General features: G+C 49.0%; 1 protein-coding gene and 1 long non-coding RNA gene across 20 annotated transcripts in view; one reads left to right on the top strand and one right to left on the bottom strand.

The window, feature by feature from the left end:
- Positions 1-17418, bottom strand: part of LOC118362958 (sorbin and SH3 domain-containing protein 2-like) — an 87469-nt gene that overhangs the window by 4782 nt on the left and 65269 nt on the right. For 12 of the 19 annotated variants that reach the window (XM_052486619.1, XM_052486620.1, XM_052486621.1 and 9 more), the window contains 4 exons: positions 16214-16270; positions 14241-14293; positions 12896-13053; positions 7832-10449 (listed from right to left, as the gene is read on the bottom strand). In XM_052486619.1, coding sequence (XP_052342579.1) covers positions 8594-10449; positions 12896-13053; positions 14241-14293; positions 16214-16270 — 2124 coding nt within the window. In that variant the 3' untranslated portion in view covers positions 7832-8593. Of the gene's footprint in view, positions 1-1560; positions 3256-4570; positions 4772-5008; positions 5141-5584; positions 5700-6533; positions 6632-7053; positions 7137-7831; positions 10450-12895; positions 13054-14240; positions 14294-16213; positions 16271-17418 lie in introns of those variants that run through there. The other 7 variants (XM_052486627.1, XM_052486623.1, XM_052486626.1 and 4 more) reach the window with 5 other exon arrangements.
- On the top strand, positions 1426-1809 carry LOC127913651 (uncharacterized). The gene is made up of 3 exons (XR_008086315.1): positions 1426-1528; positions 1577-1629; positions 1690-1809. It is a non-coding gene; the product is annotated as an uncharacterized LOC127913651 (long non-coding RNA).

Genomic DNA, 17418 nt, shown 5'->3' with positions numbered 1-17418 from the left:
CAGTGTGACAAACAGTTGATATGGTGATATAAATCCACTGCTTTGGAGAGTCACACTTATCATTTGGCTCCATTCCCCTTTCATATGAGAACACAATCAAATAAACCCCCGTATCCACTCCTTAACAAAAACACACCCAAATCTCATTGCTCAATCCCCCACGAAGAAACAAATGCACTACAATGTGGTCCAACAATATCATGCACTGAAATCCAGGGGTAGCCAACAGGGTATTTATTAGAGAACAAAGACTACATTCCCCACAATGCACAGCTGCTAGTGTCACGCCCCTACCCTTCGACCTCTAACAGGCGACAGACAGGACCTTCGGGTCGCGACGGGGCTACGGGGGGGTTTACCGTCGACCGCGAGGAGGTCGTGCTTAAAAGGAGGCTGAAAGAACCAGAAATGCGACAACAACAACAAGACAGACGGCCGTCAGCCTCCATTTTCAGAAAGAACAAGAGCAGCCATTTTGACCACAGAGAATCACTGGTATTGTCCCGAAGGACACCCTATTCCCTATATAATGCAACATGTTTTGTTACAAAGGTAAAGGTTAGTGCATTCTATAGGGAATACGTTGTCATTTGACACAAAGACACTTCGGTTGCAAACTCCTGAGCCACTCATGCTTTAGGCAAGGGCGGTCTTCCCATGCATACAAAGGCATACACCGTTTATTCAGCATAGGTGATTTATACCATCTCTTATAGGCAACACACAATACATCTGAAAGAAGCTACACACACTGGCACTCTCTCATATTAACACTGGCATACACTGAGCATATGGGCATCTGCAACCAGACGTCCAACATGCTGCTAATTTACGCATTGTTATCACACAGCTACACACACACACACACACACACACACACACACACACACACACACACACACACACACACACACACACACACACACACACACACACACACACACACACTTCACTGGTCCAACAGGTGAGTAAATCAAATGTTTTAGGGCACAACACACACATACACACAGTTTGTCAGGGTTCATTTGAGTTAGCGTTTCTTCTAAGTTGTTGTAACACAATATGAGCACCTGCAGTGTCTTTTTTTTTTACCTTGATCTTAGGGGACCTGGGCTCTGGAAAGGGTACGAGTGGAGGGGAGGGAGAAGGAGAGGAAGAGAGAGGAGGAGGAGGAGAAGAGGAGGAAGGGAGCGCCTGTTGTGCATCAGGGATGGGGGAGGTCAGAGGAGAGGGATGGGGGGGAGCAGGGGAGACCAGGGGTGGGATGGGTTGATGTGAGGCCAAAAGGGAGGAAGCGAGAGGGGTGGGAGAAGTGGGGGGAGGAGGAGTAGAGGATGGGCGGGAGGTAGGGAGGGGTGAGGTGGTGGGAGAAGTGGGGGGAGGAGGAGTAGAGGATGGGCGGGAGGTAGGGAGGTGTGAGGTGGGGGGAGGAGGAGTAGGGGATGGGCGGGAGGTAGGGAGGGGTGAGGTGGTGGGAGAAGTGGGGGGAGGAGGAGTAGAGGATGGGCGGGAGGTAGGGAGGTGTGAGGTGGTGGGAGAAGGAGTAGGGGATGGGCGGGAGGTAGGGAGGGGTGAGGTGGTGGGAGAAGTGGGGGGAGGAGGAGTAGAGGATGGGCGGGAGGTAGGGAGGTGTGAGGTGGTGGGAGAAGTGGGGGGAGGAGGAGTAGAGGATGGGTGGGAGGTAGGGAGGGGTGAGGTGGTGGGAGGCGGAGAGGTGAGAAGTGGAGAGGAGGGTGAAGGAGAGGAGAGGTAAGCGGGAGAGATGAGGGAAGTGGGGGGAGGAGAGCAGGGTGGCACAATCTGTGGCGAGGAGGAGAGGGGGATTGGGGGAGGGGGAGAAAGACGGGACAGTGTAGGAGAGGAAGAAGAGATAGCCAGGGCTTCAGCTGGTTGTGAGGCAGAGTAAAAAGCAGGGGATGGTGAGGAGGGAGGAGAGACGGGGGGAGGGAGGAGGGTGATGGGTTCTAACTGTGCTGGGTTGCACAAAGTGCTGTGACAGTGGGAAGGATAGACATCAGCCTGTGAAGGGAAGGAAAATGTGACACCAATCACACCCAGCGTCAAACCTTGAGCTAAATCACTATTCCAAAATGTAGGTTCATTATCGAAGCATTATTCCGCATAACCAAGTAAAATGAGCCAGAAAAGGCAAGATGTGAAACTACAGGGGTTTAGGGTCAATTCCATTTCATGACTGAAAAGCCTCCATATATCCAAGCCCTGGTTAACCATGTATTTTTAATTATAATAAGTACATCTTAAATGTATTATCAAACTGTGTAAAACTGCTTGGAATTGGCTCGGGTTAGGTGTTAGAAAGCATGTGCGTATGCTTCAACTTAGTCTTAAACCTGGTCCACACATCATGCGCTACCTCGGTTTTCAGTCCCTCTCTGTGGACAGTTACAGTACCACAGTCTACATCAATGTTCCTTTCTTCTTCCTCCTCCTCCTCCTCTTCTTCTTCCCCTCCAATAGCTTCCTCCTCTTCCTCAATGTACAACGTCATCGGCCTCTGAGAACCCGCCATCCTCCTATTCACCCTTTTTGATTGGCTGTCCTGCGTGATGGACATGGGCTGTGCAGTCACAGGCCTATGAAACTCCGTCTCGAGGCTAACCCTGCTCTGTGATTCGTTGGTTAGTGCCACGTGCGGGGGTTCCACGGCCGGCCTGAGAACCTCCCCCCCGTCTTTGTCATACATGGGCTGATCCAGGATCATAGACAACAACTGATCATAGGGATCTTCCACTTGCTGCTGAAGAGACAGGGGTTCTGTTTCTAGTTCTTGGGATACTGGCTGAGCACTTGGCCTGTACCATGGCAACAAACCTGCGGGAGTGTCCGCCGGCTCGGGTTCAGCGCAGAAGAATCCCCTCTGCCTGCTAGGGACAGTGGTTCGTTCTGTTCACTGTCTCTTAGGCCCTTCTCTTTGAGGTATCCCAGGAAGGAGTCGAGCATGGGGGAGGCAGAGGGAGAGGAGGAGTCAGGAGGAGGGGGCAGAGAGAAAGGAGGGACTGAGGGGGCGGAGTCTAAGTCAAACAGCCACTGCTTGACAGCCGGGATGGAGGCAGCGAGACGACTGGATGCGTTTCGGGGCGGAGGGGTGAGCCCTCGTTTGGGCGGTGCGGGAGGGGTGGCCCTCCGTTCTTGAGATTCCAGGAAAGGGAGGAGGCTCGTGGGGATGGGGTACGGCGTGGGTGATACGGGGCTATCGGAGGAGGGGGGGCCGAGGGCGGCCTGCAGACGGCAGGTCTTCACAGGAGGAGGGGTGTGGGGGAGGGGGGCGTGGAGCGAGGAGGATGGTGGTGATGGAGGTAAGGGGGGGTGGGAGAGAGAGAGAAGGGGTATAAAAGAGGAAACTTACACACCTGGAGTGGAGAAGGTGTGAAGGGACTGAGGGAAAGAGGAGATGCACACAAACTCGCCCACACTGCTCGTCCCTCTGCCATCCAAACCCAACAGTACCCTCTCTCCATCTTACATCATGCTCTAGCACATACATATATTTCACCAGGCTCAAAATGTTCTACATGCGTCTGGGCCCACTTGTGTGAAGCCTCTACGTTAAAGGGATAGTACAGATATTTTGACATATTTCGGTATTTGTTTCCTTACTGTGAAAGCAGTCTGTGGACAAGGAGGGACTGTAAATCCACACTGAAATATCCCAATTAGCATTGTAATGCCATCCCTTAGGGTGGACATGACTTCCTCTTTAATCCACAGCATGCCGACGGCTACTTGAGACGGCATGGTACATATGTAGGTTTCTTAAAGGGGAGGTAGTCGGATCCCTAACGCATTTACAGAGCTTAGGAAAGGCTTTACACAACGTCCAGAAAGAGGACACTGTGCAAGTGACAAGACTTGCTTACTCTTTGGGGTTTTACACTGGGTATCTTTAAAGCCCTTTTGACAACTGCTGATGGAAAAAGAGCTTTCTATGTCTTTTTGGTGTCGATTGATTAAGACTTAAAAAGGTGGCTTCAGCGATATGACATCATCGTACACAGCGCGGGAACTTGTTGCTCACTGACATAAAAAAACACAACAGAATTCAAATCTGCCAAGACAGACTGTCACAATTGGCTTACTCTAGTTTGGGCCCTCCCCTGAGGCGTGTCCCAATGGTGGCTGAATAGTGTATAACACTAGTTACAGATCTAGGATCAGCTTCCCCTCCCCCAATCCTAACCTTAACCATTAGTGGGAGAAATGCAAAACTGACCCAAGATCGGCATCTAAAGGGCAACTTCACCCTGCACCAGATAACATGTGGCTGGAGTAACTTTGAAAATCAGAGGACGGGCTCATTATAATAGGTAGAACAGAACCCTATCAAACACCTGTTCCAGCCATTACCATGAGCCATCCTCCCTTTCACCAGCCTCCACTGGTGACTAAATACTGTAACAAGTGACCTGCTCATTGGGCGCTGCACTGTGGCTCCCCTCTGCTTCAGCCTCTGCAGCCGAATGTGTGTATGTGTGTGTATTGTATACTGGAGCAGAAGACAACATTTACAGTCTTTTATGGACTAATAAAATCGTTCGTCTCCTGTCCCTACCTTGGCGGGCGTGGAGCCCGGTGTCCTGTTGCTGGGGTAGCCGTGTGGGTCTGGGTGGTGGGAGGGGGCGGGGCTCTTGGATGGCGAGCGTTTGACGATGTCTATGTAGGCCACGGGGAAGATGCCCTGCTTGTTGGTGTCTGGGATCTTCCCCTCGTACCAGTTCTGGTCCACCTGTCTCAGCAAGACTACCCGCTCACCCTGCAGATTGTATACGCAGGTGAACACACATGGACAGATGCACAGATATATGTGCATATCAACGCAGGCAAACACGGGAATTTAAGACACTTCAGTGAACAGACATGCACATTGAACCATGCACAAATCACACCAACTCGCAAAACATTTGTGGACACACACACACACACACACACACACACACACACACACACACACACACACACACACACACACACACACACACACTCTCCTTACCTTGCGGAGCGACAGTTCCACGTTAGTGTCAGCGTTGAAGTTGTAACGGGCCACCCCCTCCCCGATCTTTTTGACGTGTGCTGGTGGAGGAGGCCTAATCGGCTGCTGCTGTTTCTCTGGCAACAGCATCTTCTGTGTGTGTGTATATGTGTGTGTGTGTGTTTGGAGAAAGCAATGGGGTAAAGCAAAGGTCAGAGAAGTAATCAATTAAACTGAAAACTGGGTGATAACACACACACAAACATAATCATTATCATCTGAAACACACACACACACAAACATAATCATTATCATCTAAAACACACACACACACACACAGGTAGGCGGCAGGTAGCCTAGCTGTTAAGAGCGTTGGGCCAGTAACCGAAAGGTCACTGGTTCAAATCCCCAGAGACGACAAGGTGGAAACATCTGCCTTGAGCAAGGCTGTTAACCCCCAACAACAACAACTCTCCGGAACTGATTCAGAGGGGTTGGGGTTAAATGCCAAAGACATTTCAGCTGAATGCGTTCAGTTGTGCAACCGACTAGGTATCCAGCTTCTCTTTTACCCCACACACACTCAATGTGCTCTACCTCTATGTAGGAGATGGGGAAGATGCCCAGTCGTCCGCGGTGCTCCCCCTCGTACCAGTTGCTGTCGATCTGTCTGATGATGTTGACCGCGTCGCCCTTCTTGAACGTCAGCTCTCTGAAACAACGGTCACAAGATGCTTCTTAAACCCCCAAAACACCTGTCTCCATGGGCCAGTTTCCCAGACCAAGCATAGTCCTGAACTAAAAGGATCTCTATTGAAATTGCTTTTCAGTCCAGGACTGGGCTTGGTCTGTGTCTGGTAAACCGGCAACCAATGATATGTATTGATTATATGTGGCCCGTGCAGGAATTAAACCCAAAACCCGGGTGTTGGCAGCACTGTGTTATAAAGGGAACACGCATTGAGTCATACGGAATCGCCAATGTGACATTGTTAACCAGCCAGGAACTAGTCTCGAGCCCAAACTCGAGGCGTGTTAAGCCGGAAACATTGTGGGAGGCAAGCTGGATGTCTAAGAGACTAGCCAAGCACCATTTTAGTATGAAGAGCAATGGCAGCAACACTCGTCCATGCACACCTTTTCAAAGTAGGGAAATTATTAAAGATGTGAAGGTAAGCAAGTCACTGCTTTTTAACCTACAATTATTTACCCACTGCACCATACCAGTGTCTATAGTACAGTATGTGAACCAAGCAATTTTGTACGTTGACGTAGTAAAAACATTTTATTTTTTTAAATACGAGGAAGAGTCCTAGAAAACCAATTTATCTTTTTGATTGAAAAAAAAACACACAAAAAAACATAACAAATCCCAATTTTCACTTGTAGGCACTGGAATGGGCTGGAGATAACGAATATGGAGGTCATTGCCCATAACTGCGGTTAACTTTGGCCCCCTCATTCCAAACCAGTGCAGCACACGCCAAGGTACCCTGCATCTCCTCGCCACACGTGCATTTCAATTGCATTCAGCCACTCTACTCACTTAGCAGTCTGTGCCTTAAAGTCATATATTGCTCTGGCAGGCTGTTTCTGATGGAGGAGAGAGAAGAGAATGAGTTGGGTCATCTGCTTATGGGAGACCTATGAAGATGAGAGATGAGAGAGGGAGGTATATAGAGAAAGGGGAGAGAGCAGTCTTGTGTTACCAGATATGATACAATTAGGTTGACATGTCAAGCTTATCAGGACAGTGAAACAATTCTTATTGAATCAATCAACAACTAGGTAGAGAAGAAAAACAGCAGCCTGTTCAAAATAAAATACATCTTCTAAATAGGAGTACCAGTGTCTAGCTCTTTGGACCCCACCTAAAAGAATGTGGATTCAATTGAAAATGTTGCAGATTTAATGTGCCCAGCACGGGTAAATAAATAATCTATGGGAAACACTGGAATGTACTGGTTTAGCTAGGTCTCGCGATGCTATACTTCCAAGTCTCATTCACCACTCGGCTATTGGGGCGTCAAAGTTAGTCTGGAAAATCAAAGTTCTGGTTTGGCTACCTCTCTGTCTGGGGTGGCTCGTCTGGTCTGCCCCCCTCCCCCGTCGCTGGTGGTTGTGCTGTACCCCCTGGAGGCATCCTGCTCTGTGAGGGGGGGGAACAGCACAGGGGTCAGGGGTTATCATCAGGGTCAACAAAACAGTGTTACCACGGCGATGGGACGACACATGCACAGCGGCGCCGGGAGGCACGTTCAGAAGGGCGAAAACATTACAGCATGCTCAGATAGAAATGCATTGTGCAGAAACTGACACGATCGTCTTTTATGCAGAACATCATGTTGGCTCTATTCGTTACATTTCCCATGGGAGGATTCAGAAGGGTGACATGTGCAGAACGCTGCAGGTGGACATGCAACACTACAGAGCTGACACAATTGTCTATTCTCCACGATTAAAAGCGGAACGTCTGTTCTACTCAATGTATTCTGTGTCTTAGCGTTCTGTAGCGTTGCGGCCTCCCTGAGTAAACCACGTTGGTATACGTAATGGGCGATGACGTCATCCAGGGAATGAGTGTCGGGCAGGAAAATGACTAAATCAAATAATGAATGAATTAAAATGCATTTTATTTCCATTTCGGGGGAAAACACATGGTTTGGATAGCGTAGGACAGTATGATTGAAAGGAAAAGCATGCACGTCACAGAACCGGAACAGAACATTTGAACAGAAGAGAACAGAAGGATAAGTCATTTCAACCAGCAAGCACATACAGTGAGCTCCAAAAGTATTGGGACAGGGACAAATGAACAAAAATGAAGAAAAAAAAAGAAAAAAAAAATCGCTGGACATTCCAAAAATATAATTATCCAATTGATAAAAATCGGCCATATCGGGATGTCTCATGGTCTGACGAACACGGCTGTAGCTCAGCCACCTTCCACGGCAGACGTGGAAGGCCGACATACTGTCAGAGGATGTGGTGGATGGAGATGCAGTCCGCGCAATATCTCCAGCTGAAACTGTGTTATGTTACCTCGACTGACGCACGGGTGACTCTTACGGATTAACCCGCGAGTCATTGTGTCATTTCAAAGCCAAAGTGCTGGAGCCCGCAGAGCCAAAAACAAAAAAAAACAGCTGAAATGGTGTCACTGTCCCAATACTTTGAGCTCACGGTACATTTCAAAAATACATCAATCCAATTGATAAACCATCCATAACAAAATCATAAAATACAAGTGGTTCAACATAACAAGGCACATAAAGGGGAGGGAAACGATACAGCAAAAACAACAACTGAGAATCACGTAGCAAAAATAGATCTGCGCCAGCAACAACACAACTAAACCTAGTCATGGATGGACCGATACATCTCAAAATGATAGGGGACCAAATACAGTCAACAACAACATCATTTAACCATATAAGGGAATGAAGAGGAAGCATGCGGCCCCTGGGTGTCTTGAGGATGAGCCAATAGGAACAGGGCTTCTTTAACCTCAGCTCTGTTCATTGGCCCATTGCTGGAGCACAGTGACTGGTAGGAGGGAGGTGGTCACAGGCAGGCAGTACTGGGGGAGTTGAGGAGGGAGAGGGACTAAGGGCTGGTTGGTGTGTGTACTGTGTGTATGTATGTGTGTATTGTGTGTATGTATGTGTGTATGTATGTGTGTGTGTATGCTCCACCTGCATTGCCGTTGCCTGGCTCCTCTCCATAGTTGTCATTATTGGAGGCTTCGGTATGACGACTGTAACAGGCACTTAGCGGTGACTGTAGCCGCGGCGACGAGCCGTACACCGTTGGACTCCCGTCGGGGTACAAGGAGCTCGAGGAGGGACCCCCCTTGCAGCTCCCCCTCTGCCCCCGTAACGAGGAGCTCCTCTCGGGCACATCCGGGAGGATCTCAGCCAGTAGCCTCCGGAGGATGCTATCGTCTGGTTGCCTAGCGCCGCTCCGGCCTCGCTCCGCTTGGATGTGTTCGTAGATATCCCTCAAGGCCGCATCCAAAGCTTCATAGACGGCTTCTTTAGACTTGGGCCTGGTACTTCGTCCTCCACTACTTCTTCTCGAAGTGGGTGGAGAATCACCCTTTTTCCTCCGGAAAGGCACAGGACTGACGAGGAAGGCCAGCTTGGACATCCCCTGCTGGGTTTGGGCTGCTTGGGACAAGGGGGGTAGAGCATGGTGGTCCCCTCCGCTCCCTCCTCTTCCCCCGTGTCTGGTTTGCTGTGCCTGGGGGGGTTTCTGCCGGAGCTCCTGGCGGGCCCGCTCCCGCTCGTGGCGCAGCATGGTGGTGAAGCGGGTGTTGGAGGCCGGGCAGTGTCCTTTACACGAGCTGATGAGGTGACGGTGCTGGTAGCCCTGACCCTGACCGAGAGACTGATGACTAGGGTTGTGGTGGCTGTGGCGGTGGCTGTGGTGGTGGTGGGAGGAGGGGCCGTAGAAGCTCTCGACTGACGAGGTGAGCGAGCAGTGGTCAAATTCGCTCTCGCTGCAGAAGGAGGATCCTTCGACTTGGGCAAAGTCACTGAGGTCCGAGGCGGCTACATCCTGCTCCGACTCAGAGTACTCGGCCCCCGGGACAGCAGCCCGTCGATATACGAGGGGGTCGGGGAAATTGTGGGGGTCCAGGGCGAGGCGGGGCTGACCCTCAGGTGGGCTCCTCGCCCCCTGGTGAGCGTGATGAGACGTCCCGTTCCCATTGTTAATGTCCTCCTCTAGCAGAGACTCAATGGAGAAACGCCGTTTGGGGTACCCGGGTGTCTCCCTGCCCCCGCCGCCTCCTCCCCCGCTACTACTGGCGCGGGACGATGACCCGCCGGGCGTGGTTGCGCCAGACGGGACCTCGCTATCTCCCAAATCGGGCATCGACTTGGACTTCTGGATGAGTTGCTCATATGTGGAGATGCGCGTTGGCACCGTATCGCGAGGGACCTCCAGGCCCCACGACGGCCCCCAGGGGGAGAGTTTTCGGGGGAAGAGGTGCGGCTGGCGCTCCAGCTCCAGGATGCGGACACGGACCGAACGGATGACGTCAGAGGGCAGCAGCTGGGCGCGGTCGATGTGGTGCATCTTGCGGTAGAGCTTCAAGAAGCCTGGCGCGTCGTGGGCACGTCGCCGGTGCTGGCGAGGCAAGGAGCGGTTAGAGGACGATGCGGTTTGCCGCAATGGGTTGTCGAATACCAGTGACCCTGCGCTCTCCGAACGGGTAGCCTTGTGCCCGCCGGTGCCGCCCGGGTGCCCGTCGTTGAGCAGGTTGTCACAGCTACGCGACCTCAGCTTTACAGGCGGCGCGTCTTCGGCGCTGCTCCATGTCTCGGCGTCCGGGTTGGCACCGTCGACGTCGCGACTGTGGGCGAGGTTGGAGGGCACGGGAGAGAGAGGGGAGCGGAGGTACGGGCCCGGGGAAGAGCTCAAATGTGGGGAGCAGGTCATGTCGCACGCGTCCCCACCTTTCAGACAATCCCATAAACCAGAGCAGCGTGGTAGAGAGGAAAAGAGGAGAGGAAGAGAGTGAGAGGAACAGAGATAAAGAAATAGAGAGAGGGCGAAATGGACGCCATAACAGAGCACTTGAACATACTGTAGCCTTCATCATGCAATGGTGGAGAGGGGGGTGAGAACGAGAGAGAAGCTAAAACGGAGCACTTTAACATCAGTTCCATTGTGCCAATCACAGAGCGCAATGGTGGAGAGAGAGACGGAGAGATTTACAATTACACATCTCACATCCTTTTCACGATATACTGTACACAGTGCACAAAACATTAAGAACCTGCTCTTTCTATGACTGATCCAGGTGAAAGCTATGGTCTCAATACCCTTATTGAGGTCCCTTGTTAAATCCACTTCAAATCAGTGTTGATGAAGGGGAGCAGACAGGTTAAAGGAGGATTTTTAAGCCTTGAGACATGGATTGTGTATGTGTGCCATTCAGAGGGGCAAGACACTGCAACACTGCTGGGGTTTTCACACTCAACAGTTTCCCGTGTGTATCAAGAATGGTCCACCACCCAGAAGACATCCAGACAACTTGACACAACTGTGGGAAGCATTGGAGTTAACATGGGCCAGCATCCCTGTGGAGCGCTTTTCGTCATCCATTCCCCCGACGAATTGAGGCTTTTCTGAGGACAAAAGGGGGCTGCATCTCAATATTAGGAAGGTGTTCTTAATGTTTTGAACAGTGTATACGCAACAGAAACAGATGTACAACCGACAAAGGTAGATAACAAAAAGATGACGAAACACTAATCTTTTCTGTTGTCACCACACTATGAGAGACAAAACCTGTGAACATAATGAACAGAATTAGACAACACAACAGACTTTATTTCACAATCCATTCCTGGGGGAATCACATTTTTGCTCCAGCCCCGTAATCACACACCTGACTCGACTAATCAACGGCGTGGCTAAATGTTGACTTGACATGTCGATTTGTTTGGGGCATGTGTTAGCGTTAGCCTGTAATCCTAGCAGATTTATTCCATTGGCTATGTTCATTTTTTATTGATTTATTTTTGATTTCACCTTTATTTAACCAGGTAGGCTAGTTGAGAACACCTTTATTTAACCAGGTAGGCTAGTTGAGAACACGTGCTCATTTGCAACTGCGACCTGGCCAAGATAAAGCAAAACAGTTCGACCCATAGAGTTACACACGGAATAAACAAAACGTAGTCAATTATACAGTAGAAAAATCTATAAACAGCATGTGGAAATGAGGTAGGATAAGGGAGGTTAGGCAATAAATAGGCCACGGTGGCTAAGTAATTACAATATAGCAATTAAAACACTGGAATGTTAGCGCTGGGCTAGGACAAAAATGTGCACCCCCTGAATTGGACTGAGAAACACTGAGTTAGAACGTTCCCATTAGCTCGTGGAACATGGTCGTTTGTTTACAGTGTCAACACAAGGCTATTTAGACTGGGCTGGATGCTCCTTGACCTGGAAGATGCCCTCAGCATAGCGTGAGAAGAGGAGATTTGTCTCTCAGTGGGCTTGTGTACGGTCTGATTGCTGTCGGGCATAGAGCGAGTGAGCACAGCGAATGTGTGTGTGTGTGTATATGTGCCCAAGCGTGTGTTTATGAATGCTTGTACATCTGCAAGGGAGAGGTTGTTAATATTGAGTGTGTGTGTTTTTGAGTGTGTGCGTTTGAGAATGCTTATACATGGGAAGTATTGAGTGTGTGTGCGTTTGAGAATGCTTATACATGGGAAGTATTGAGTGTGTGTGCGTTTGAGAATGCTTATACATGGGAAGTATTGAGTGTGTGTGTGTTTGAGAATGCTTACACATGGGAAGTATTGAGTGTGTGTGTGTGTGTTTGAGAATGCTTATACATCGGAAGTATTGAGTGTGTGTGTGTGTTTGAGAATGCTTACACATGGGAAGTATTGAGTGTGTGTGTGTGTTTGAGAATGCTTACACATGGGAAGTATTGAGTGTGTGTGTGTTTGAGAATGCTTACACATGGGAAGTATTGAGTGTGTGTGTGTTTGAGAATGCTTACACATGGGAAGTATTGAGTGCGTGTGTGTTTGAGAATGCTTACACATGGGAAGTATTGAGTGTGTGTGTGTTTGAGAATGCTTACACATGGGAAGTATTGAGTGCGTGTGTGTTTGAGAATGCTTACACATGGGAAGTATTGAGTGTGTGTGTGTTTGAGAATGCTTATACATCGGAAGAGAGGAAGGTTGATTGTATTGAGTGTGTGCGTGTCCTTTATGGGTTTCTCATTCATGGCCGGTTTCCTCAGGGTGCAGGCTCTATAGGGATCCAGTGTGTCCATGTGTGTATATGCCTATTGAAGCGTGAGTGTGTGTGTGTGTGTGTGTGTGCACATACATCTCTCTGATTGCCTTTGTGTGTGTGTGTGTTGTGTACCTTTGGCTCTGGAGGGGGAGGAGGGGGAGGAGCGTGTGGCTGGTTTCCTCAGTGTGCTGCTGCCTCTGTAAGGGTCCAGTTGTTTTGGGGAGACCTGGTTCTTGCCCTGGTCACCCGAAGGCTCCGACTTCCTCCTCTTCCTGTAGTCACTAGCAGCACTGGAACACAAAGTGATAGAACACGCGGTTTTAAAGCCACATTCCACAGTCTGTCACCTGTTCAGTCATTATTTCTAAACCAGTTTCTACTTCAAGGGAGGAAGTAAGTTCTCCAATAATTCAAACGGGGCCTGAGTTTCAGCCCAACGAAAAACCCCCCACCACTTTGTTTGGAACAAAACAAGATACGTTGGGAAATGTACGCCAACGACTCGCACACCTCAATTACTATTTCGATTCAAGGAAAAATTACAGATGGTTCCTTTGACCCAGTTCATATAATATCCTGGGTTACAATTCCCTCTGGTATAATAGCGTTCGTCGCCCTGTTGTGGATCAACAAAGAGACCCTTAACAAGGAACAAAAGAAAGTGGGGAAAAATAGACCTTTTAAAAAGAACAAAGCTAAGTTGTTGAACTTGACTATTTCATGAAAACGTCATCTCCACGTCAATTCAATTCACAATAGGATGATGGAGAACGACTGCTATTGCTCCTTAAAAATGCCATAGAACCTGCGCCGACTCCAGACTACACATGACCCCTGGCGACGAGAGAGTCGAGCCCCGGGTTCGGCCGACTGGCTGTGCCTTTTTCCTATATGTAAACCTCTCCCAATCTAACTCTCAACTGCCCTGTCAATATATTTTTTTTTAAAGCCTTCAGATCAAGACTTCTAGTGTGGGTTAAACAGGCTACTAGCCTTTCAACTACACAGAATAGAATCCCAGTCAGCCTTCCACGAATAACATCCTCTTTTCAACCATCCCATTCACTCGGAGCAAATCGAACAGATTAAGCCTAGCATTGGTGAAAGGGAATGGGAGGAGGAGGAGGGGAGGAGGAAAAGAGAAGGGGGACAGGGTTGAAGGACAGAATCAATAGGCTGGGTGGATAATGTATGCAGGGTTGGGGAGTGGGTGTGTGGGGAGAGTCACCCGTCACACACACATTGACACAAACCCACAACGACGTATGTTCAATCAACAGAGCTACAAAAACACTGAGTGTCCTTGTGAAGGTGATAATATGAGAGAGAGAGAGAGAGAGAGAGAGAGAGTCTGGGACGCCACGCCGCTACACGGCCTACTGCTGGTGTGAAAGAGAGCGAGGAGAGAGAGAGAAAGAGAAAGAGAAAGAGAGAGAGAGAGAGAGAGAGAGAGAGAGAGAGAGAATTGAAGACTCACCTCGCCGGCCTCTCTGGAACCCGGTCAGCAGTGGGAGTGAAGTACAGCGACGTCTGAAAGAGGGCAGACAACAAAAGGGAGGAAGAGGAAGAGTGAGCGCCGCACGGACAAAGACTGGAGGAGGAGGAGGCGGCGGTGGTACACACAATGCTCAGCTCGCCACGCTCAAAACGCTCCCGTGGCTGACGGCATGACGGAGGTAGGTTCCACATGGCGTGTGTATGGAAGCTCGGATAGGCCTACCGGTGGTGCTGAGAGCAGTGACCGCTGATTCTGTTGAACTCTGACCCTGGTCTGTTTGAGGGGTTCTTTCAGGAGGGAGAAAGGCCACGAGTGAAGTGAAGCACTAAAGGGGAGAGCGAGAGAGGAGCTCTTTCACGCTTTGAGATGAAGACGAGCCCCCGGAAGACCCGAAATGGACTCTTTGGATCATTGGATTGGCTCCATGTGGTAACATGGACGACAGACCTGAGCCCTGTGCTGATCTAGGATCAGGTCCTCTCTGTCCATATCATCTTATTCGTTTTGATTCCAACAGGAAAACCGACCCCAGATCAGCAGATAGATATTGAATCCCAAAGAGGACCTATTCAAATATGAGCTTTACATCTGACATGATATACATGGGTTAACAGCAAGCGTTATAATTCATACACTCTTGAGTCACATCAATAATAAGCTGTCAACAGATCAATTAGATCGCGATACAGCGAGAGAGAGATAGATACATTGATAGACATTATGATTAGAGTAAGTTTTTCACGACTATTTTGGAAATGCACAAGTGCAGTACTGTTTATGCTGTTATATTTAAAGCAATAAGGCACGAGGTGGTGTTGTATATGGCCAATAGACGGCTAAGTGCTGTTCTTGGGCACAACACATTGCGGAGTGCCTGGACACGGCCCTTAGCCGTGGTATATTGGTATATAAACCCCCAAGGTGCCTTATTGCTATTATTAACTGGTTACCAATGTAATTAAAGCAGTAAAAATACATGTTTTGTCATACCCATGGTATAGAGTCTGATATACCACAGCTGTCAGCCAATCAGCATTCAGGGCTCAAACCACCCAGTTTATAATGAAGACATAAGGCCCGAGGAGGTGTGCTATATGGCCATTATGCCACGGCTTGGGGCTGTTCTTATGCACGACACAACGCGGAGTGTCTGGACACAGCCCTTAGCCGTGGTATATTGGCCATATACCACAAACCCCTGAGGTGCTTTATTGCCATTATAAACCAGTTACAAATGTAATTAGAACTGACAATCACCATTCAGGGCTCGAACCAGCCGGTTTATACCTAGTAATAAACACACCGAATTGAGTCAATAGCAGAGAGGCCATTGTAAATAAAGGCAGTTGAAGATGCAATAAAGAGATGACTAATGACTGATATAGATGCTGAAATATGAAAATGTCCTGCTATGGTGTACTATACATGGTGACAGCTGTCCCCATCAGTCCTCTAGTGACATAGGCACAGTGTAATTACAATGTAGGTACATATTGTGCCTGTGTCGACGTAAGGTGGCCTAATAAAATGTATAGTCACAGTAAGCATGGTGGTTTTCATCCAAATCACACAACATGTAGGTGATCAGTAACAAAGCAATTTAAGACTGCAGTTGATTAGCAAGGTTTGCGTTAAACTCCTTATGGAATTGCCGTGCCCAGGGTTGCAAAATTCCAGTCTCTTTCCCCAAATTCCCTAGTTTTCCAGAAATCCTGGTTAGAGGATTCCCGGATTTCCTGCTTCTTCCCTCGATATTCCAGGAGTCTTCCATCCAGGATTTCTGGAAAACTGGAATTTTGGGGAAGTCAGTAGGATTTAGCAGCCTTAGTTATGCCTAACGAGTTTGGTGTGACAAGGAGTTGGCAAAACAGCACAGAATTTTCTGGAACCAGACTATTCAACTCCCACCCAATCCTCCCAATCCCACAATGCTGATGAATGCCAATGTTTACCTCGGTGAGTCGGCCAGAGCAGATGTCTGGATTATAATCCAGCCGTTTTTTAGGAGGCTTGAGCCCCAAGCAGCGGTGAGGAGGAAGAGGAGGAGGAGGAGGTGAAGATGGAGTGGTGGAGGAGAGGCAGTGGCGTCATGGGGGAGAGAAGACGAGGCGGAGAGAGGAAAGGGACATCCGTTAGAGCACAGAGGAACTGAAGACTGACGAGTTTCAGACACGCTGCGCGCACACACACACACACACAGCACACTGCACACTACACACACTACACACACACACACACACACACACACACACATGACCACACCTAGTACATTATGTGAGCTCCAACACACACTCACTTCTGCTAGGCACATCTACAAACCCATAACCACGAAGCAACACGCACACGCGAGCACACACAGACATGCAGATTGTGAGAGCAAAGAGGCAGAAAGCAGAGTGAAAGGGCATATACACACTACAGCGCAGTGATTCGGTTGTGAAGACAGACGAGCTAAAACATGACGTTGCTGGAACCATCCCTCTCAAAACTAACCTCCAGCCATGAACCTTTTCTATGTTGTGTGGGGTTTATTCAGTGGTGGGGTCAGAGTGCAACATAAATAATATTACAGATGGAAATGTGGTACAGAAACCTGGGCGTTCCTTGTTCTGCATGACATCAGAGTCGTGTCTTTTCTAGACTGCATATTTCTAGCTGAACATTCCGAATCAAGCCAATTTCCTCGACCTAACAACAGGCCGACTTAGAACAAACAGAGTGTTTCTCGCCCTTCTCCCCCAAAAAGTGTGCACTTGTACACTTCCTCTCATGTATTTCCAAAGGTATGGGACGGGGCAAGGAATATGGTGGAACACGGTAACTCAAACCAGCCCAAGTTTAAACCAATCCAATACCATTAATCCCTTAGGTCGCCTAACGTTTAGGAGGAGTGAACGAGTTGACACTTCAGGAGAAGAGGTAGGAACCAAAATGTCTAAACGAGCAAACAGAAAGAAACCACACAAAGCTGCAACATACAAGAGGAGCATGAAGAACGGTGCAGAACGACGCTCTGACCTGGGGATTAATTTGTGGATTTTAGCATGTCGTTTCGATTGATCTCGGTTCTGCTCAGTTCTACCGGCTGCTCCACGAGCTTATCAACAACGGTAAACACACACTGCAAAAGAACCTGCATTTTGTTTCGCGAAAAATA

This window comes from Oncorhynchus keta, chromosome 29 (genome assembly GCF_023373465.1).
Source record: "Oncorhynchus keta strain PuntledgeMale-10-30-2019 chromosome 29, Oket_V2, whole genome shotgun sequence".
Lineage (NCBI taxonomy): Eukaryota > Metazoa > Chordata > Actinopteri > Salmoniformes > Salmonidae > Oncorhynchus > Oncorhynchus keta.
Note: the sequence above shows the minus strand (reverse complement) of the source record. Positions and strands in the feature narration are given on the sequence as shown.